The sequence below is a fragment of the Neopelma chrysocephalum genome, unplaced genomic scaffold (genome assembly GCF_003984885.1).
Source record: "Neopelma chrysocephalum unplaced genomic scaffold, ASM398488v2 Primary Assembly neopelma1_22, whole genome shotgun sequence".
Taxonomy (NCBI): domain Eukaryota; kingdom Metazoa; phylum Chordata; class Aves; order Passeriformes; family Pipridae; genus Neopelma; species Neopelma chrysocephalum.
Window position 1 is genome coordinate 18,919,694 of NW_020897689.1, and position 23,037 is coordinate 18,942,730.

General features: G+C 40.8%; 2 protein-coding genes across 3 annotated transcripts in view; one reads left to right on the forward strand and one right to left on the reverse strand.

The window, feature by feature from the left end:
- MCM4 (minichromosome maintenance complex component 4) lies at positions 1–11,593 on the reverse strand. Its single transcript, XM_027674235.1, has 16 exons — positions 11,495–11,593; positions 11,182–11,340; positions 10,282–10,445; positions 10,096–10,194; positions 9,860–9,955; positions 9,682–9,777; positions 9,105–9,243; positions 8,436–8,656; positions 7,789–7,909; positions 5,900–6,159; positions 3,796–4,161; positions 3,465–3,592; positions 1,960–2,167; positions 1,187–1,415; positions 935–1,068; positions 1–573 (listed from the first exon to the last, which is right to left on the reverse strand). Exons 1-16 carry the CDS (start codon positions 11,562–11,564, stop codon positions 481–483), a joined length of 2,583 nt encoding a protein of 860 aa, XP_027530036.1. The 5' UTR covers positions 11,565–11,593; the 3' UTR covers positions 1–480.
- Positions 11,594–12,809: 1,216 nt separating this feature from the next.
- Positions 12,810–23,037, forward strand: part of PRKDC (protein kinase, DNA-activated, catalytic subunit) — an 86,008-nt gene continuing 75,780 nt past the window's right edge. For both annotated transcript variants that reach the window (XM_027674190.1, XM_027674198.1), the window contains exons 1-11: positions 12,810–12,947; positions 13,492–13,568; positions 13,669–13,761; positions 14,555–14,629; positions 15,519–15,627; positions 17,538–17,650; positions 18,306–18,405; positions 19,707–19,762; positions 19,854–19,884; positions 20,886–21,043; positions 21,268–21,414. In XM_027674190.1, the coding sequence (XP_027529991.1) occupies positions 12,818–12,947; positions 13,492–13,568; positions 13,669–13,761; positions 14,555–14,629; positions 15,519–15,627; positions 17,538–17,650; positions 18,306–18,405; positions 19,707–19,762; positions 19,854–19,884; positions 20,886–21,043; positions 21,268–21,414 (1,089 nt within the window). In that variant the 5' untranslated portion in view covers positions 12,810–12,817. The remainder of the gene's footprint in view (positions 12,948–13,491; positions 13,569–13,668; positions 13,762–14,554; positions 14,630–15,518; positions 15,628–17,537; positions 17,651–18,305; positions 18,406–19,706; positions 19,763–19,853; positions 19,885–20,885; positions 21,044–21,267; positions 21,415–23,037) is intronic.

Consider the following 23,037-nt stretch of genomic DNA (forward strand, 5'->3'; position numbering starts at 1 on the left):
TTTTAAGTCAAATAACTTTATTTCAGATTACAGCCATACTAATAGTCAAACTGCATTTACTAAAAAGTCACTTAGAGGAATTTTTACACTTCAATTGGAAATACACGCAACAGTGATAGCACATTCTAAAAAACCTCATAAAAACACATAGCACTTGACATATTAGTAATTACATTTAGCTAAAATGTAAATAGCATTATTCAGATGAGGATTTTTTAGGTCCTCAGTAATATCCTGAAATGACAGAAGTGCCACTCAATTTCACGACACTTGTCATAGCAAATGATAGCCCTAATCTTGAAAATTTTGCAGACTGGCAATATAGTAAGGCAAAGTAAAGCCATGGCAGTTGGCTGGCAAGGAAAGGCTATGCCTGTCATAGCAAATGATAGTCCCAATCTCAAAGATCTTGCAGACTGACACTATCTTAAGTAAGGCGAAGTAGAAGTCGTGACAGCAGCCTTCCACAGACAGGTTAACTCACAGCAGTCTAACAGTCTTTCCAGTCACAGTCAAGAAGTCATCATCAGCCAAGGCACGAAGTGCTTCTTCAAACATTTCCTTCGTGACAGCCTTGAAGAAAAGAAGCAAATCAAATAAAGATGGGATAATATTTCAAAGACAGTAAAAATTCCTTACTTTCTACCAATTTTCTTTTATTTTCTTTTCTTATATTTTTATTTGTTCTTTTTGCAATTGGAAACCTGACCTGGAACCCTGAAGCTGAGTTTGCTAATTCAGAAGCCAGAGTAAACTTAAGATAAATGAGTTGAATTTGCTGTATCTGTAGTAGAACTGGCTTTCTAGTCACGCAGACAGAAAATGTTCATGTTTCCCTTTCCCTCCACAACGTAATTTGAGGACAGGAATGTTCATTTGGAAAAACATGCTTTTAAAAATTAATGAAAATGTAAAAACAAAGCAGGAAACTTACTGTATCAGACTGGGCTCGGAGATCATCGAAAAGCTGTTGGTACTTCAAAGACGGTGATTTACCCTTTGACTGGATAAGCTTCCTTAAGGCTTGAGCCAACTCCTCTTTTCGCTTACGAGCTGTTGCGCTCATTCCTTTTAAAAGGAAAGAAAATACCTTTTGGTAATCAACTAAGGAGGACAGGTTAAGTTACATTCTAAAAATTACAAAAGCCCAATAACAGCCCAGCTTTAACACTGTGAAAACACAAACCTGTAGTGAGAATGGATATGTCCACAATTCCAGTCCTTGGATCAGTAGCAGACTGTTTCAGTGCTTCCCGATGGAGGCGTCTTGCTTCTTCTACATCAATTGTTTCAACTTTCTCTGAAAAGCGCACCTTGGCGTGCGCCTCTGCCAGCCGGATCAGGGACTCAAGCTGTCGAGGATATGCAGAAACCATTCCCCTGCCACTACCAATCTTCCTCATGTCCACATATGCCTGAAAAGGAGACAGTTGTTAAATACTTCAGTAAATCTTGTTATATTCAGTCTTTTTCAGAGTCCACTTCATCCTCCACCTCTTACTTCAGAACATGAACAATTCTGGTAAACCATTCCAAGTCCTGCATTTCTGCTCATACACCTTCACAATTCTTCTGTAGTGACGGATAACCACATCACGTTACTTCTTTCTGTTATAAAGCAATTAGGCCATGGTAACAAATCAAGTTTTGAATCACTTTAAGAATGTAGAACTAGTCTTACATAGCAGTACTTCTCTCTGTAATGACACATTTATTTTGTTTCAGTAGAATTTAATGCATTTTATGTGATGGAACCAAACCAACACCTCTGAAAGCTAAACACGAGAGTGCAGCATGAGTTCTAATCTGATCCCTTTTTCCTTTTAAATGCTGTTGGATTTCAAAAAGTTTTCAGGATCTTACAGAAAAGTTGCATGTAGATAAGAGTATACATGCTACAGAATTTGATTTCTGACCAGTCAGGAAAGACTCTGAACATTCTATCAGCAACTCCTTTACCTCTATAAGGGCTTGGCTTGCTTCTTCACTTAATCTGGGATTTACATAACTACGAGCATATGCAATGTAATCTCTCAATATTGCCATATCCATGTATTCCTCCTCCATCTTCTCTTCACTTTGGTAGTACAGTGAAACCAAATGACGAGCAAGACGTCTGTCATAAGCTTCATCACGTGGATCCAACATCAAAAAGATCAAGTCAAATCTGCATGGGATTAGTAACCAGCATTAGTGTGCAGACCTTCTTGTCATTTAGGTACTTGGTTTTCACAGGGGTTGACTTAACAAATACGGGTAGGAGTTACCAGACTCCTAATTCCTACTCTAAGTAAAAGCTGTTCTATTAAACTGAAAAGAAAATTTTCCATGAATTCTCAAAGTATAGAACAGCACAATGGATTTGCTTTCATCTTATGGACTTGAAATTTTTGAAGTGAGGTACATTCTGAAAAATTCAGATTCCATGTTCAAGGCTGACAATTTTGTTTTCTTAAAAAGAAACCCACACACCAAAAAAGTACCCCTGCCACAAGCAAAAAATCCCCCCACATAACAAATGCACAGAACAAACTGCTACTAAAGAAACTGTCCTGAAAGGCAACAGCATATAAAACCCCCTAAGTAAATAAATAATGTATAAATAAAAAAGCACTTGTAGTTTAATCCTGAAGAAAATGGTTTATAATTCTGCAAACAATATATTCAATTAGTCTCAACTATACGCAGGCATGAATAATGTATTTTTAGCCAGCCAATCATTTATTTTTGTAAAATTAAATCCATTAAGAGGTGGAATTGAGATGCTGCTCAAGCCTAGTTTCATCCAGTACATCTGCACTAAGATACCATCTGTTATTACGTGGCTAAATTAAGTAGCTCTTAATTGAAATCTAAGCCGTGTGTACTCGGGATATCCCATATACCATCAGTGTACTTCAAATTTGCAGTTAGTGTGGGAATTCCTAGTAAGATAAAATTGCAGAACATAGTTTTTTAAGTTTCTGTCAGCAGACATTAAATGTGGCTCCAACAGCTATGCCCAAATGACTAGCCAGCATTGCCACTTCCCCAGCTAAGTTTACAGAGCAACATGAAGCAGGCACAGATCTTCATATTCTACCACCTCTGCTGCAACTTCCCTGATCATCAGTGTTTCACTTTAAAAGCTTTATGAAGCTTAAGAAAAGCATCCTGAGTTTTTGTGGAAGTTATCAACACCCTAAGATTCAGAACAGCTCTTTTCTAGATGATTATGAAACAATATAGAATTAAAGAGAGAGATCCTAGAGATCTTCTCATGCCTGCTGTTCAGCATGCAAAGACTAAAAAGCAGTTCCCTGCTCATACAGAAGCTGTAAGAATAGCATTTAAAATAGGTGTTATAAAAGTTTTCCACTATGCTGCAAGCAACAGAGTTGTTCTGTTCTACTATATTTAACCATTTTCACAAGAGGAAGTAAAACATCTCCTAAAAATGAGACATGCAGGCAGGAGTTCAGTACCTTGACAACAGTGTATGAGGAAGCTGAATGTTTTCAATAGTAGTCTTTTTTGGATTCCACTGTGATTCTATAGGGTTAGCTGCTGCCAGGATAGATGTACGGGCGTTCAGTTGGCAAATAATTCCAGCCTGTCAAAATGAAAAAACACTTCTGAAACCAGCTGCATCTAAGTGCCACCAAAACCTTTTTCCCCCCCAACTTCATGAGATCACCAATGTTATTAGATGGGTTCTGCAGTAAAAAACTGCACTGCAAAGCCTTTGAGTAAAGCAAGAGCAAAAGCCTCTAGGGATACTTCAGTCTGCTATGAAAGATTCAAACAAATATTTACCTTTGCAATGGAGAGTGTCTGTTGTTCCATTACTTCATGTAGAACTGATCTTGTGCTTTCACTCATTTTGTCAAACTCATCAATGCAGCAAATGCCATTGTCACTAAGGACTAGAGCACCTGTCTGAAGAACCAGTTGCCGTGTTTCTGGATCCTTCATCACATATGCAGTAAGACCAACTGCACTTGAGCCTTTGCCAGAAGTATACTGGCCTCGAGGAACCAGGTTATACACATACTGGAGCAGCTGTGATTTGCTGGTACCAGGATCACCACAGAGAAGAATGTTGATCTCTGCACGAAAATTGCCTCTTCCTGTGTGAGTAAAATCCTTTCTTGATCCCCCAAAAAGCTGAAGCAGGATACCCTATAAAAATCAAAATGTCATGTCTTGGATTTGCTCTGTTAGCTATTCAGCTGTTCAACTGAAACATCTAATAAACTGAAATACTACTAAAATTACACAACTCAGACATGAAACGAAACACTTGAAACTGGTTTTAGATATCTTTTAAAAGGGTTCATTCTTTATAGACATCCTCAATTCCAGTTCATTGCAAACATATAGTTAAAATGCTAGGTCCTACAAACTCAGCTTCTAATTGAAGTCTGAAATTAGATTCATTCCAAATCTGTTCCAAAATTTAGGTAATCAAAAAATCTGACAAGAAATTCTGCTGACAATACAAAAGGCAGAATAGACTATTGTTTTCCCTAAGGCTATGTTTAATCTAGGACCAAAGTACTATTGACTATTTCAAATCATTAGAAAAGTGCCATTTATCATTTTCTTTTCAGACAAACTGCTTTACTGCATTCAGAACATTAAAGTTCTTTTCTTGCTCATGAAAGTGAAGTCTGAGGTCTTTTACTTCATTGGACTTTACCAACACTTCCTCCCTCGTATTTCCTAAAGTAAGCCTATACTTCCAGTGTTAGTAAAGAAATTAAAGTAACTACCTTCCAGTATTTTGAAAGTACTGGAAACATTAGTATAAATACATGCTTTTAATTTTATTAGCCAGAATTATCAAGAAGGATTTGGTTTTTTCCTTTTCAACTTTACTAGATTAAAATTTCACAATTTCCCAGTATTCTTTCTGCATTTTTTTCCTCTAGCAGGATATATATGCTGGAAAGTCAATGAAAAGAAGTGCTAATCAGTGACAATCATGGCTGGAAACAGCAAGGAAAACCATACCCTATTTCATTTAAAGCCTCTGCACAACTTCTTACAGCAGAGAAACCTTGTGGAGGCATGGAGTGAGCATTAGTTCTGTTCTCATTCACTTAAAGTAACTTGAAGCAGTCAGTAAAACATGATCAGTAATTATAAAGAACCTTCGGGTTGGAACCTGAAGAATCTCCCTTGATGAAGGGTCCTCAGCTTCCCTCAACTCCACCAGTCACTAGACTTGATGTGCCTTATTAGTGTGTCGAGAAGGTATCAACAAATGGAATAATCATTACTGTATTTCCATTCCAGCAGAAAATTATAGTATGGTTTTGAATTCAACTTTCAGAAACCTGTGAACTATGATAATGTATAAATTTATAAAAAAACCCTAAAAAATATACTTGAAAAGGATTGTTTGATGCCTGATAATGCCTTGAGACCTGCTACTGATTGCAGTTTTTGCAATGATGTTGTAGTACCCCAGTTGAACACTTTATTAGAACAGTCCATTCTTGGATACATCTAAGTAAATCAAATAATTCAATCAAATGTCATTTTAAAGCTAGTGTTCTCTTGTGAGCAAGCACTTACTATGTTACAGCTACTTATTTTTCTTTGATCATCAGTAATCATTTAAGAAATGTCCAAGATGCATCCTGCAATTAAGTTTTCCCCATTCTGTTGCCTTCCTACCTTTTCAATCTTTCCTCTAATTAGCACTTCTTAATACCATGAAAAGAATTAAAATACACTTAGAATCAACCTCATCCTGACAAGACCATAACATTTTAAGACTGCTCAAGATACAGTTTTTTGAATTTTTAAGCTTCAGGGTATTTTTAGAACAAAAAATAATTACAAATATACTCACATACAAAATACTGACATACAAATGCATGTCTTACAAGAGAAACATTAATTCTTTTACCTTTTTGATATCTTCATGCTCATAGATACTTGGAGCCAATGCTAAAGAAAGTCTCTCATATATGTCTGCTTTTTTAGAAAGCTCTTTGAGAATTTTCACACGTTCCTCTGTAAATATTTTTTGCTCCGTTTCCTCATCGACACCATGCAGGCGTTTTGAATCTGTCTTGCGATAGTGTATGACATCAATGTGGGTCTTATACACGGATTGTACACTGCTGACACGTGGATTAACTCGAATTGGGACTGCCCGGTAGATACCTAAAACAAATTTTAATCGCAGCATTAGATATGGAGAAATATGATAATCCCAACCCCAACAAATTTTATAAGCTCCCTTGAAGAGTTAAGCTTTTCAAAACAGCGTAAATACTTTGGTCAGTTAATTTCTCAGTATAAGTCATATAGAAGCCAATGGAACATATTTAAGTCATCTAGACCCTGTATTTGCAGGTACATGTCCCATCATGGCTAGGCTTCACGAACGAAGATTTGGGAAGGGCTCTACCCACGTTTCTTGCAAGCGCGTTGGTGGCTAAAAAGGCCAATACGAGATAGACACGTCCGGTTGCAAAAGGCACAGCAGAAAGACTCCTTAGATGGTATATTCTGCAAGGCACGATTCTTTCTGCGTTGTCTTTTCTCCTCAAGCAGGTACATGTATGTGTTTAACATTTGTACCAAAAGTGTTCTCAACAATAAAAACACTTAAGCATTTTTTGAAAGAAAATTAAGGCTTGATGCATTCAAAATTCCTGTTCCAGTGTCTAGTCAGCCTTTCCCCCGTTTTGAAGGTTTTTTAGCAGCTTTCTAATCCATCTCGAGCAGCTAGCAGTACAGCACTTCTTTTAAAGCAAAGTGGTTTATAAAATGTGGTTGCAGTATCGCAAGACCTACTCTACATTATCACTCTCCTGACTGCAGACATTATTTAAGATACTGCCTCTTCTTCACCTACAGTTTCAGAATGACTGAATCATCAAGGTCAGACAAGCTGGAGACTGTCTAATACAACCATGGACTCAAACTGGAGTCAACTGGAACAGGCTGCCAAAGGCTGTGTCCAGTCAGATTTTGGGTACCTTTCAGAATGGAGGCTCCACACGGCCTCTCTAGGCAACGCGTGCCAGGGCGTGACCACACAAACAGTAAAAAAGTTCTTATTTTTAACTGGAATTTCCTGTATTTCACCTTGTACCCTCTGCATGCCACTGGGCATTGCTAAGAAGAGTCTGGCTTTCCCTTCTTGACACTACCACCCCCCTACCCACACCAATCAGGTACTTAAAAACACACTGCTAAAATCCCCCTGAGCCTTCTATTCTCCAGCCTGAGCAGTCCCAGCTTTCTCAGCCTTTCCGTGTATGACAGAGGCTCCTGCCATGATCACAGCCCTTTGCGAATTCACTCCTGTATGTTCACGTCTCCCTTGCACTGGGAGACCCCACAACTGGACCCAGTACTCCCCCAGTCTGCTGCCAGTACTCCTAATGCAGCCCAGGAGGCTCTTGGGACCACAGCCATGTGGCCTATCAAGCACTGCTTCCTTCCAGTTTTGCTTGTCTACAAGTTTGCTGATGGTGCACCACAACACTGTCCCAATTAGAAAAAGTTTCCAGGATTATTAGCTCTATCACCTTCCCCAGGGGTCAAGATGAGGCTGACTGACTTGCATTTCCCCAGGTCTCCTCCTTACTCTAGGGAGTGATATTGGCTTTTTTCCAGGATCTTAGCCAGTCATCCTGACTTTTCAAAGATTGAGTGGCCTTACAAAGAAAGTGTCCAGCTCCCTCAGCACCTCAGCACTTGCAGGTGCATCCCATCAGGTCCCTTTAGAGACAGTTATGATCAGTGAAAAAGAAGGATGCAAATACTCAAACCAAATTTTACCTGTGACATTAATTCTATCACCTGGCTGCACTTTATCAACAAGGTCATTGTGAGCAAACAGCACAACTGTATGTGGGGTCTGCCCAGCTGGCATATCTTCAGGAGACTCCTGCAGTTTGATCTAGTAAAAGAAAAAGAAAAAACACTTAAGTTTCAGTTTCAAAAACCCAAAGCTTTTTTCCACAGAGCATACCGAAGATTTTTGTATTAGCACAGTCTTCAGCATCATTTTGAATGAGGAACATTGCTCAAGAACAACATATCCCCACCCAAACAGCAAAACTGATTACTGATTAAAAGACATGATGAAATGAGAATTCTACAGATTGCTGGTGTGGCTAAAATGCTGTTACATACAAGGCTCATCTAGTCTAGATAAAAAGGGACATACTATATATATAAAGGGGCTTCCATGTACAAACATTAAGAAGTGTACATACTTCATTTCATCCTTTTAATGCATTTCTTCTCCAAAGTAGATTTACCATTTCACTAAGTTTTTTCACCCATTTTCATGTTCCAAAACATGTTTGCTTTCCAAAACATTCAGTCACAAGATACACAATTTAATACTACTGATAATTTTAGGAGGGTGGAGGGGAAAAAAATAGAAACTGTTTCATTTAGCCACTACTAAGCCAACATACCATCTGTTTGTCAGAGAACATGGATCGATTGTGAATCAGTGCCATACTGTGCGTTGTGTTACAGTTCTTGCACACTGATGGTTCAGCAATCCTGCCACGATCGATTTCTACTCTGGTGGTGAAAGCGCAAACCTGGCATTTAAAGAATGCTTCCTGCATCTCAGGAATTAACTGGGAGCTTCTGATGACCATACCACTGATGGTGATGAGTTGATCGATGTCTACAAAATTATAGAGACTCGTGTCATGACTTCATAGTCCTAAAATTTAAATAACCTTCAAAATTTCATGTCAGATTAGTTTTTAGGCAGGAGGTAGACGTTCAGTTAGGTACTAGTATTTTGTTTCAGACAAAGCAAAAAGAATCATAAATGCATAGTACAAATATTCTAATTTACAGGAGTATTTACACAAAAGAAAGAATTCTTTGCACTTGCAGAACTAAGAACTTGAGTAGCTGATGATAGGAAAGATTTCCTTTATGAATAGATCATTCTGCATATGGGCTCTAAAGTATTTGTTTCTGAAACAGACATATGAACAGAAGACATTGGTCTGCATGGACCACAAGTAGTTTTATATGGTCTTAATGTAATTCTAGGCTAGCATTCATTAAGTATATATAAATCTTTTAAGATCCTTTTCTGACATGGTAAGCAGAGAGTTTACCTTCAGGGTTTAGACTTCTCATATTCCTAGTCTTCAATGCATTATATGGCCTTACTTGAATTTGATGTTCTAGTATTGAATCAGGGTAACGATCAAAAAATATCTCATTGGCAGCCATGTCAAATGTTGGGATAACTTCCTGTATAAAATTGTTAAAAACAGTTAAGCTTACAAATTAAAAAAAATAATCACAGAGTGAAGTAATTTTGCATTAAGCATTTTATGTGCTGCTGACCAGCCACAAATTACTAAAAAGTTACGCCATCTGAGCATTCTCCTATGTAACAGAAAACTTGCTGTTCAGATTGGATTTATTCATTTACTTCAGTATTGCAAGGGGTAGGAGGGAAGCACAAGACTAGATATTGCAGATCACTGGTTAACTTTGCATGCATGAGGCACCCACTGTATCCATGATCAACTACTATGATACAAGACATTTTATATTAAGTAAAATAAAGAAGTCACTGAGATGGCACCGAACATACAAAGTACACATTGCATTTAAACAAACATATTAAGTCCCAAAAATATGAAAGGGCCACTTGAAAGCCAGAAAACAAGTGCACTACTTCACCTGAGGGTAGCAGATCAGTTGCCTGTAGAGATTTTCATCAAATGATCTTAGATGATCACAGTTTACGTTCAGGAATGGTTCCCCAACAATATTAATCTACAAGGGAGTTTAGAAATCTTTAGCTCAGTGGCATGCAAGACTGAAAAAGAAAAGTTAGATTTCAGTGCATTACAAGTACCTCTTGAAGTCGCTGCATATAGCGTGGCTCATTAAGATCCAAGCCAATGTCTTCATCCTCTTTATCTAGTGGATCGATAAAGCGCTGAAGAAATCTCTAAATGTTAGGGGTAACAGGGAGACAGACAGGAAAGATAAGCAGAATAAGTAGTAGAAACGCTTATTTTTTATCAGATTCAAATTTAGGTCAAACTGGCTTTTTATTAAAAAAAAAAGAAAAGCAGATTGTTAACCTACCTGGAATTTTTCTTTGCATGAAGCTACATTAACATCAGTTCCCCAAATAACAAGCTTTTGTCCAAGAGATTGCTTGGTTGCTACTATATCCTCAGCCAGCTGCATGGAAACAAATTGAGCATATGCAAATACGCGTATTTCTTAAAAAAGAAGTCGTCAGATACAAGATCTGAGGCATATACCTACCCCGTCTGAGTGTAAATCAACTTGTCTGGCTTTACGGGCAGACCCAAGATCTGGCCTCTGCCTAACGGGAGTTCCTCGGACACCACTTCGTGGAGTACCCTCTACTCTGGAGCTGGGTGTGCCGTAAGTCAAAGGTGAACTGATATCGAAGTCAAGAGGAATAGCTATAAAAGGAAGTGTTTTGTAATGATTATCAAGACATTTTACACTGAGAGAAGACTAAAATTCAGCCTCTACATTTGTCTCATAGTTCTTTTAACTCTACTGTCGTAAAATGAGTGGCATCAATTCCAGTGTTTTGTCAAAACAAACAATAAAGGTGTTGCAAGTCTATCGAGAACTTTTCTTTGCATTAACATCTCCTCTCAAAGATCCCAAGTGCTAGTAAAGCTTCACTAGCAAACTTCTGAGCAGTACTGCAATTTAAAACTACATTGGTGTTCAAGCATAAAAACATACAGCATTTTAGATGAAACACAATTTTCAGTATTTTGGAGGCTGTAAAGCGAGTGACACAATTAAAAGCTACTGGAATTGAAAACGATCCTATATATAAAAGCAAGTAAAGCTTTTTATGGCTAGCAACCTAATTCTTTTTGCACTAATAGCTTTATTATTTCTAGAAATACATGAGAGAAAAAAGTTAAGGTCTAATCACCGATACATACTTCCATGATAACTGGAAGCTACAATAGCGATCTGCACCCCTGACGCTGATTGAGCTTCTGTAGTGTCTACTATGCTAAAATCAAATGAGAAACTTCAGACAATAATTTTCTCCTCAAGTATTTTCCAGCCAGGTCCGTTCTGTATACCAGCTCGCCACAGAGCAGCGCAGGCAGCTCCCAGGCTGCATCCCAGCGGCCAGCACAGCCCCAGAGCGGCCCCAGCCCAGCGTACCCGAGTGGCGGAACTGAGGGGGGCTGGAGAACAGCGCGTCGGCGGCGCCGGGGCTCTGCACGTCGGCGGCCGGCGACGTGGGCATGGGCTGCAGGTCCCCGGTGGAGGTGGAGTCGTCCGCCCGACGCTTCTGGGAAGGAGGAGAGCGAGCATCTTGCGCTGCAAGACACAAGCGGACCCGGGGCCGGCGTTACAATGGCCGGACCGCCGCACCAGGCGGACTGAAGCGGAGGCGCCAGGAAACAACCCCAGGGCGGTGCGGGTAGCCTGCTCCCCGCGGCCCCCGCCCTGCCAGCCCCTTCCCGCCACTTACGAGTCGGGGGGTTGCTGCCCCGGCCGCGCTTGCCGCGGCGGCGGCTGGGGGTGGAGGCCGGAGACGACATGGCGCTGCTGCGGCTCCCGCGGCGGTCCTACCTGCGGGGAGTCGGCGAGAAGGATGAGCGCGGTGGGCGCCCCGCCACCCACCGAGCCCCGATCCCAGACCGGCGGGTTTCCCTCCCTGTCCTTCCCTCGCCGGCAGCGCCCCCCGCCCCTTCCCACCTGTGCGGGCACAGAGACACCGGGACCCTCCGCGCCGAAGCCTGAGGCGTGCGCGCGCTCTCGCGGGCTTTCTGGCCAATGGCGAGGCACGATCGCAAGAGGAGCACCCAACGGAGGCAGAAAGGGGGGATGCGGACGGGAGGAGGAAAGGAGGAAGGAGATAAACTCTCCGAACCCGCGAGGTGAGGGCCGCGCCGTGCTTAACCTGCAATAGTAGAGAGAGAAGTATAAGGCAGGATGCTATTTGTGCTACGATACGGAGGCTGCCGTCAGGACTGCCACATCGTCCGCCCCCCTGAGTCTAGAGTGGAACTGTCCGCACCGGGACGAATTTCGCGGCAAAACTAGTGCGGCAGGGAGGCGTGGGGAGGTCGGAGCGGCCCATTCTGAGCAGAGGGGGAACCACCACTGTATCCGATAGTGCTGTGTCCCGTTCTGGGCTCCTCAGTACGAGAGGGACAGGGAGCTCCTGGAGCGGGTCCAGCAGAGGGCGACTGAGATGCCCAAGGGACTGTAGCATGTCTCTTACGAGGAAAGGCTGAGGGACCTGGGCCTGTTCAGCCTTGAGAAGAAATGTCTTGAGAGGTGTCAAGAGGGTGGAGCCAGGCCATTCTCGGTGGTTCCAAGCAGTAGGATAAGGCAACGGGCAGAAACTGATGCACATGAAGTTCCACCTGAATATGAGGAGGAACTTGTTTATTGTGTGAGGTACTATGCACTGCAACAGGTTGGGGAGTTTCCGTCGCTGGAAATCCTCAACAACTGCCTAGACACAATCCTGTGCTCTGGGATAACCCTGCTTGAGCAGAGAGGTTGGACCAGATGACCCATTGTGGTCCCTCCCAGCCTTACCCATTCTGTGGTGTTAAATGTGTGTGTCCTGAGTCCATCCTGCGACGAGACACACAAAGATGCCCTGAAACGCCCTTCCCTGCCACCACCCCTCATTCCTCCTTCCCAGAATGCTCTAGCTGAGGATTCTCCTGCCCCCCGCGCTCAGCAGTCCGTGTCCCCCCTCTTGGCTGCGTTGGATGCTCCCGGGGGCGGGTCCCCCGCGCCCGCTTCCGCGCTGCGCTCCGGGAGCGGCTGGGTCGGCATGGCCGGGGTGCGGCAGTGCCTGCTCCAGCTGCACAGCTGCCTGCAGCCCGGCGATGCCCTGCAGGGGTACAGCCTGCTCCGCAGCCTGGCCGAGACCTGCCTCACCAGCCTGGACAGCAGCGAGCAGGGTGCGCCCGCGGGCCCGGTCCCTCGGGGTTGGCGGCGAGGGGGTCTGAGCGGGGCTTGGGGCGGCCGCCCCCGCGCTGGAGTCGGACAGCGAGTGCTCGGCTTGGGGGGGCTCGGTGGTGCCGGGGGCACACGCACCGGGGCGGCGGGATTGCGGGGCGGCCACGGTGCTTTATTCCACACTTTTTGTCGCTGCTGTGGCAAAAAAGGTATATTCCGAGGGAGGGACGGTCTCTTGCCCCAGATAACTATTTACCCGAGTAAAAGCACTTCGTGCGCGCCCCTCTCTGAGCTGCCCCCAGGTCGGCTTCCCCTCAGCCCCGAGTAGGGGCAGGCTCAAGTGCGAGGGCACCGGCACAAGCCCTGGGCCCGAGGCCATGGGGAGGTCGGTGGCACTCACACTGTGTTGTGGTTTTTCTGGTGACAAGCATCAGTCGTGCCCGAGGCGTTAAAGCACCTGCAGCCCCCGGGGATGGGCTGGGTGTTGTGCAGCCCTCCCTACCCCAGCAAGGAAGCCAGCCACCTGATGTTTCCTTTGTTTTGCAGCGCTGCACCTGTCCCTGGTGTTCTCCCAAGAGCATGGCTTACTCGTCTTTATCCACAGATCCCTCAGCACTGAGGAGGTGAGTTGGTAAACTTTAATTGTTAAAGTAGTGTTGAGATAGTGCTATGTGAACAACTTATTATATGCTTTAATTTTTTTGTTTTGTTTTAAACTGTCAGTTTCGAGATTGCAGGGACGAAGCATTGAAGTTTCTTTGCGTCTTTATGGAAAAAGTTGGTGACAAAGTTCATCCCTATGCCTGTAATATTAAGGTAGGTAAAGGACAATTGCTTCATAAAGGCCTTTGTCAGGTGGTTGAAACAATTCAGGTGGGGCTCACACCATAACAGATTCCTAACTATCTTGTGCATCTCCCATCTCTACTGCTCTTGTTAGACCTGAAAGAACTTGGTTGACATGAAGTGTCATACCACAGAAAAGTGTGGAATTGTTTCTTCAGTTATAGACTTAATTTTATTAACTTTTTTTTTTAGAACTTAATAGGTATTGAGTCTGAAAATTATTTATTGACATTGAAAGTAATAGTTATAACTTTTAATTTATACAAACTAAACTTGTTTCTAGAGATGGTGGTTAATTTTAAATACCAATTTTTTAAAAATTTCTCCTGCAAAGTTATTATACAGAAATTAGCAGTAATTACAGTAACTCTAAAAATGAGGTTCATTGACTCTGGAGTGCTGAAGAGCTCTGTGTTGCTTTGCACAGAAATGCTTGAATGCACCACTGAAGTTTCTGATCTCAAATTAATAGCTACTTACTGTAAGAAGTGACAGTACATTGGAGGGGGAGAATGTGCTATGTTTGCCTTTTACTTCAGAAACTGCAATTTCTTTGCTGGAGTTGGGATTTGTTATTATGTCAGACAGTGCTGCAATGTTGTCAGTCAGGCCACTTTGGGTACTAGATACTGGTTTAGTCTTTTTTAAAAAACCTTAAACTTGTGAGGAACAGATACTTTAAAGAGGTAGATGAATATGTGTTATCTTTGAATTTCCTTCTTTACTTACAAGTAATTTAATCTCCATTTTCTTTCTTGTGCAGCAAACTTGTCTTAGTGTCTATACAAAAGAGAGAGCAGCAAAATGTAAAGTTGCAGCACTGGAACTTCTGATGAAGGTAAAATGCATTTTATAAACCTCTCTTGATTCTAGAAAACAGTAGAAAGTCTCTTGTATTGCTACAGTTATCCTATATCATACAGAAAATCTGTAGTCTACAGTAGCAAGAGAATAGTGATAGTGTAATATTTAGATGTTAAAAGAGATATGCCTTAACAACGGATTGTCTTCAGTATTCTCCAGTAGGTTGCTTAGGATATAAGGGCGTCATTCCTTCATCTATCTGCTAGAGCAAGACACAGTTGTTTTGGGGGCGTTTGCAGATCTCTCAGTTAATTACAGTTATTTAAGGAAAAATGTTGCAGTTCAATTGTATTCTTGCTTTAAAATATGTATTATATGTAATATTATAATATATTAGACACAGTATGTGAAAGGTGTGGAGAAGACGAACTTTTTTTTTGGAAGTTTAGGTACTGCACGAGACAGTAATTTTACAATGTACTTCCTTAGAATGCATTAGACCCTTGTTTTGCAAATGCTTTTGCTCTTACTCAGTTTTGTTTATGAGAAAAAAAAACATCCCTTCTGAGTTATTTGGAGTCAGTTCTGTGAATTTGATTGGCTTTATACCAGCAGGGAGATAAATACAATATGATAGAAGATATTGCAGACTTGATGAACCTGTGCTCTTGTGAGGTGTGTATATAAGTTAAAAATTTTGTATTTATGCATATTTAGGAAGGTAGTTTATTGTTAAAGTAGATTTTGTACTGTTTATCTTTCCCGGCTCGGTCACCTTAAATCTCTTTCATTGACTAGCATACTTGCATACTTAAGGTGAAGGAACATGTGTGAACTGTGTTTTTATTTAGACCAAGTAGTATTGTGTTAGTGATATTAATGCTTCTCCTGAGTTTTTTTTTTCCTTTTTTGTTCTATCTTAGTTGCTCCAAAGTTTACGATGTTCTTGTCTGATGGAAGAAATGAAGGTTGGGGAGATATTTAATAAATTTTATGGGGAGCTTGGTACAAAAAGTAAAATTCCCGATACAGGTAGGGTTTAGTTTTTCTGTGAGTTTTGTCTGTTTTATTTACATTCAGGTTTTGTTGGATTATGTCCCAATATATAATTGTTATTTCCATGGCAAGTTGTGTTTAAAAACGTAAAAAGGTAGTAGTGAAGTTTGTTCAGGTCTTCTGATCATGGCCATGGAGTTAGCTGCTTCTTAGCAGACCTGTATGTATGTATGACTGAACATGCGGAAGAAATCATACAGTTGCATTCAGTGATGGCAGTTCACACTGAATTTAAGCATAGATCTGGTTTAGGATTCCCAACAAAAAGTATTTTCATGTCTTACCTATTATAATTAGATCCTGAATGCCTAAATCCTGAAAGTAATTCCAGCTTTCTTGTCAGTAACCAACTTAACTTTGTTAGATTCTTAGATTTAATTTTTTTCCCAGGTTCAGTGCTAAGCTGGTGTAGCTGAACCTTTGAAGTTACTCTTGTGCCTGGTTTATAACTATACGCACACACACATACCCTTGTAACTTTGAGCCTTAAGAGTAGTTCTGGTTCCTCCAGTGGGTGCTCTTAACAAAAGCAGAGGCTGCCCATTCTTGTAGAAGTTCATGTCAACTCCAGCTCAGTTGCTCAGGGTGCTGATCGATAGCCAGCGGAACATGATCCAGCAGTGTGCCCGAGGGGCCAAGAAGGCCAATGGCTTCCTGGCCTGTATCAGAAACCGTATGGTCAGCAGGAGCAAGGCAGTGATTGTCCCCCTATACTCAGCACTGGTGAGGTCGCAACTTGAATCCTCTGTTCAGTTTTGGGCGCCTCACTCCAAGACACTGATTGGGGTGCTGGAGTATGTCCAGAGAAGGGCAACGGAGCTGGGGAAGGGTCTGGAGCACAAGCCTTATAAGGGGCAGCTGAGGGAACTGGGGTTGTTTAGCCTGAAGAAAAGGAAGCTCAGGGAGGACCTTATCACTCTACAACTCTCTGAATGGAGGTTGTAGGATGGTAGGGGTTGGTCTCTTCTTCCAGGCAACTAACGGGAGGACAAGAGGAAATGGCTACGAGTTGCACCATGGGAGGTTTAGATTGGATATTAGGAAAAATTAATTCACAGAAGGGGTGGTCAGGCATTGGAATGGAGTGGTGGAGTCACCACCCCTGGAGATATTTGAAAGATGTGGAAATACGGTGTTTAGGGACACAGTTTAGTGGTGGGCTTGGCAGTGCTGGGTTAATGGTTGGACTTCATGATCTTAGAGGTGCGTTGCCACCTAAATGTTTGTATGACTCTAAAACTCTTTGTGACCATATTCTAACCCTGGCCAGTTTTGTCCTCAAAGCTGCAGTTTTAGTGTGATAGTTCCTGCATTGGTCACCCCTAACGTGAGCTCATGATTTCCCGCCTTGCCTAATTATGTTATTTATGATCTTGGGCAGACTACTATGAGCTCTAGTTTGATTGTCTTGGTTAGTTACAGCTGAAATCTTGGCTTATCAGGTCTAGCCCTCACAAAACTTGCTGTGCCTATGTAGAATCCTCCAGTCTGATTTCAAGCCTAGAAACTTCTGCTTGCTGTTGGCCTTAACCCCCATGGTACTTAAAAGTCACAGCAAAACCTCAAGGCCAGCAGCAGACTTGGATTAGTAGCAAATGTTTCCTTGGTGAATAGGGCCTTTATTAATCAGTTTTCTGAGCTATGTTTAAAAATAGTAAATGTGTTTAACTTATTGATGTGAGAGGAGGATGCATCTCACGTTGTAGTGTGTATATGTATGTATATATATGTACGTATGTGTATTACAACAACCTGTTTTTACCACACAAAAATCTTCAATTAAACCATCAGGGATGGTTTCCTCATAGTTCCAAATTACGTAGGAATTTTGTTGGAAATGTCAGAGTAATTGTTTCAGTAATTAATAATTATAAATAACTTTCTAGTACTGGAGAAGATTTATGAGCTTTTGGGAGTTTTGGGAGAAGTCCAGCCTAGTGACATGATTAACAACTCTGATAAACTATTCCGAGCTTATTTGGGAGAGCTTAAAACACAGGTATGACTGCAATTTCTTTTCAGACTCTTGCATTGCTTTGGGGTTTTTTCCTGTACGTTGTCTGTACGTTGAAATACTATTGTAATATATGATATACTGTCATATACAGTTGTGGGGATTTTACTGGGCAATCAAACATGCTTTCTCAAGGACTGTTAAAGTTTGTAGTTTCTGGTTCTGAGGAGCTTTCAAAGTAAAATTTCAAGGCCATAAGTGACAACAAATTAATCAGTTTACTGTGAGAAAAGATGGCACGTGGTGATCATTCCCGAAGAAATGTTATATTGCCATGCATTGATAGTTTCTGATTTGTTCTCTACTAGCTGCAAAGTCCTTGCACGTGAGGTAAATTTCACAGTTTTGCTGAACTTTACTTTCTACTATTCTGGAGTTTTAAGTACTTTTAAGACATCAGTGTGTGTTATCTACGTTTTGCTATAGTTGGTCTTGGTGGAACATATTACATGCTTTTCAAAGGGTTTCTTATGCTTTCCTCCAAATGATATGAAACTTCTGGATAGGAGATGTTTCTGTGACATTGTGTTTGTAGAGTTGGGTGCTGATAAAGTTATTTTGTCTGCACTTCTTGGAACTGGGAAGCCTTGGTGTAAATTAATGTTAGCTTGAGGATAATTTTTTTTAATATATTTTTCAGATGACATCTGCTACGAGGGGACCCAAGCTACCTGTTGTAGCAGGATGTCTGAGGGGACTGGTTGCACTCATGTGCAACTTCACCAAATCTGTGGACGAAGGTATGTTCTTTTTCTGTAAGAAAGACAGTTACACATTTTGGTACAGTTGTACAGACAGTTACACTTTTAATTGCTATACAGCCAAAAAGTAGCACCATTTCTCACTGTAAATACCAAGTGAAAATTTCCCTACTGGTGGATGTTTTATACACAATACGTGGTCCCTGTCGTTGTAGGAAGTGACTTCATCGATATGTTTCTATACATTAAATGTTTGCAGTTGTATTTTCTGACCAGATATTGGGCATCTGTTACAACCCGCCCCAGAAAAAAGGGGAGGGGGGGTAACTCAGGTTTTTATTAATACTTCCCTTGGGGTGGATTAAAGCGAAACGACACTAAATAATCGGTGTCTGAAAACATATATTGCCAGAATTTATTTTAACAATTTTGCATCATCAGGTAAGCCAGTGTTTTGGGTGTTGTCATATAACGATGCAACATAAAGATAACCTTTCGGGGGGGGAAATGCACAGGGGAGAGAAAACAGGATAAGAGTAAAGAAAAGATGAGAGTGAAAAAGAAATGTATATAGTCACCGCCCACTGGATCCCGCGATGCAGCTTCAGCAATGCAGCTTGGCAACCTTGAGAGCAGTGGTCACTCAGTGGATCCAGGGATGTAGCTTGGTAATCTTGAGAGCGGTGGTCTTGATCCGCAGGCGGTGGGGGAGAAGGAGAAACCCGAAGCCCCAAAGTCACCAGTCAGTTTATATACCCTCAGCATGCTTTTTGCACCTCCCCTGAGATGAGGAGTTGTTTGCCTTTTTAGGGCTTAACGTCTTCAGCACTGGAGGGAGAGGCAGGCCCAACTGCCCACCTGAGGTATCTTCTTGCCTTTTAGGGTCCAACTGCCCATCTGAGGCATCTTCTTGCCTTTTTAGGGTTCTATACCTTCAGCTCTGAAGGGAGGGATGGACCCAACTGCCCATCAAGGCATAATGCAAAAGTCAAGAGCCTGAAAAAGTCCCTTGGCAATCCTAGAATGCGTAAATCATTAACTATTTCAGTCTCTGACAGCAGCCTTGAGAGGCGCATTGAAGCTGGAATGCACTTTACGTAAAGATGTGTTTCTCTTACAAGAGACATGTCTGTTATAATATGGTATTCAAAAAATCAATTAATATAGATGTACAATTTTTTTTCAAATTTAAGAGTGCTTCTGAAATGTCTCTTAAAATGAGTTATGTAAAGCTTTTGAATATTGCTTCTTCATACCAAGCTTTGGATAAAAATATCTTTGTCTTCACTCTACTTCTTGTATGTCAGTAGTGCAATACTCACTATTGGATTGTTTCACAGATCCTCAGACTGCAAAGGAGATTTTTGATTTTGCAATGAAGGCAATCAACCCACAGGTAAATCTGCCATGTGCTAATTGTTCAGCGTAAATGAATTAGCCCTGATGAAGAGTAAATAGTATATGACAAACCTTTTCTGATATTACAGGTTGATCAGAGGCGATACGCAGTACCTCTAGGTAAGACTGTAAATTATTTCAATTCGTGGTGAGGTGGATACAAGCAGTGCTGTCTTCTGTCTGGAATTGTTTATTCTTTATTGGCTGTGTTCAGGTGGCTCTAGTATTCAATCTCCTAAACTGGTTGCGGAGGAAAGCCAGGGTACTTTAAGTTGAAATTTAAAGAGTTTAACAAGAGGATAACTAGGCAAGGTCTAATCAGCTTATAAATAGCACCATTGCACTTGGTGCCATTTGCCCCTCTGGAGTAATACAAAACTGTGATATGAGACAGGAATCATGGTAGGAGTAGAAATAAGAGGAGTATGGGTAATTAAGACAAAAGAAGAGACAGGGGATTGGGTTAAAACTAAAAATAGGAAGAGAAATTTCACTGGAAGAAGGAGAAAAAGAACAGGGAACAAATTTTTTAAGAAGATTAGAAATTGGCCTGTGAAATGTGAGTGGCTTATGCAGAAAATGCAAAAACATAAGGTTTGAGTACTAGGCCCATAGTAACTGAATAGTAAAATTCCCTTTAAAGATAGTCTGCCCCCAATTAATTCATTAAGGATCTTGAAATTTCATTTATGCTTGTATTTGAGGTAGTGAAATTATCTATAATCTGAATTCCTTATTTGTCTGCATCACAGTTTGGGAGAGGAGTGGACTTATGCAAATGTCCTGACAACAGAAACCCCATCCTTCTGAATTGTGGAATCAAGTATTATTATTTATAACCAGTAAAATCCCTTTATTTTCACTGTTAATGTAAATTACTTCAGAACACAGCTGTACTTTGCATAATGGTGTATATTTTAAAAGAGGATTTTGGAGGGTTGTTTTTATGCTTAAACTCTTAATGTTTGGATACTGATACTGTAGTGGCTAGAGGAATACATATCCTCCAGCCATGTTGGTTGTAGCTACCTGAAGTCCTGTTGTGGACTTTATAACCCGTGCTGGTTTTGTAAAGGAGAATGTAAGTCTGGTTTTTAATGAGAATTGGTTTTAAATTGCAGCTGGTTTACAGCTGTTCAGCTGGCATGCTGCTCAGTTTGGTGCCTTGCTCCTGGACAACTATGTCTCCCTCTATGAATTGATGTGTAAATGGTGTGGCCACACGCATCAGGAACTGAAGAAAGCCAGTCATTCTGCACTGGATTCGTTCCTCAATCAGGTGGTGTAACTTCACTGGGATCTCTGAGTCTAAAGCAAAGTCAAATTTGTTTAAGTAGTAGGAATATTTGGTGCTTGAAAGTTCAACAAATCTGTCTAATAAATAATTGTTTTGTTTGAAGTGCTTTGTGCTACAAGCTAAATATTTTGTAAGACTTATTGTACATTTTTGTGACCTTTTGTAATATTTCTGGAAATGCTGAAATGTTTGTATCTGCTTTACAGATTTCTTTAATGGTAGCTAAAGATGCAGAGCTACACAAGGACAAGTTGCAGTTCTTCATGGAGCAGTTCTACGGAATCATCAGAAGAATGGATTCGAGCAGCAAAGAATTGTCCATTGCCATTCGTGGATATGGGCTTTTTGCAGCAGTACGTGCAGAAAAGTTATTCTGATAAAGGAGCTTACTGAATGTATTTAAAGTTAGGATTCATATACATTCTTTCACAATTTTACACAGCTCATTTAATAGGGAGTGCTGCTGTTTTTGGACAAAGTGTTGAGCTTAATTAACGACATTTTAAAATACCTTATGGTTGAAAGTTACTGGAACACGTACTGAATTTAGTGGGAGCACTTAGCAGTGAGGGTTATGGTTACTTCTTATGCACAATTTCTGAAGTGGAAAAACAGGAGCTTCCTGTACAGCTGTCACAAAACTTAAGGATGTGCTTAATTGCTTAGGTACAGACAATACTTCGTTATCTCTGTGTGATTTTAAATGGTAGAATCCAGGCCAGCTTTGCTCTGAAAGTAGTTCAGATGTTTCCTACAGAGCAGGAATCAGTCAAATAGCCAAAATGCACTGCTGGCTGCAAGGACACTAGGAGGCAATTTGTGAAACAACCATAAATTAAAAAAAAACCAAACAACACAAAACCAATCAAAAAACAACAAACAAAACCATGCTTACATACATATGTAGGGGGCAGGTATGTTTGTCAGAGAGCACCATTAGGAACCAACTTCCAATTTTTGTCAACAGTCAGTTAAAATGGGAATATAACGATAAAGTCAAAATTCGATGAAGGAAAGGTGGTATTCATGTATCTGCAACCTCTGTGCTTGATGGTAGTACCCCAACTTTCATATAACATAATTCTGGACACTTTTTTTTTCTCTCTCGAAGCAAAAGTTATGTTAAATAATCTCAAGTATTATTTAGAGAAGGTTAGGAAATGTGATGAAATAGCTGGTTACTGGCTGAATCCTTTCTATTTTGCTACCTTTTGAGCAGAATACGTTTGTTTTCTAGAATTTTTCATGTGCTTTGTTCAAACCTAGTTTTCCTCTTCTTTGATATGAGGTAGAAAGGAATTGAGTTCAAGGTATTGTTTCCAGAAAAAATGAAGTATTTGAAATGACTGAGTTGAAAGAACCCTATTAAAAAAACCTATTACTGAACTCAAGAATTTAAAATTGCATAATGTAAAAACAGTCATAGGATAATACTGCAATTTTTAGCAAATTTAATGTTCCAATACCTATAATTCTTTAATATGTTAAGACTCACTAAAAGTTGTTAGCGTGTTTAGGTTAAGTCTTGGCCAAGCATCAGATATTAGGTTGTGAGGAAGTAGAGTCTTGGTGCTACTGCAAGCAGTGACTGTATCACTAAACTTGTGTTCAACCTTGATTCAGTTTCAAGGCAGAATTTTTCTTTTATTGTCTAATTACTGAAATAATCTTTAAGTTCTGCAAGTGATAAATGGATAGCCTTAATTTTGTCAGCATGTTTTTAGACAGACTAGATTAAACCTTTAAGCTAACTCACGTATTCTGCTGTTACCTAAATCAGTCCATTCTTTTTCCATGGTAAATTCCCTAGCACAGTTCTTGCTTGTAACCTGGTTCCTGGTTCCTTTCCACAAAGGCAGCTCATGCTGTGATTTACAAATCATTCTATAGAAATGTGTAAGCTTTATTGCATACCCTCTAATATTGTTTGGGATGCTTTCCACCTATCCATTAGTTAGGAGTTGTCTTTAGCCTCT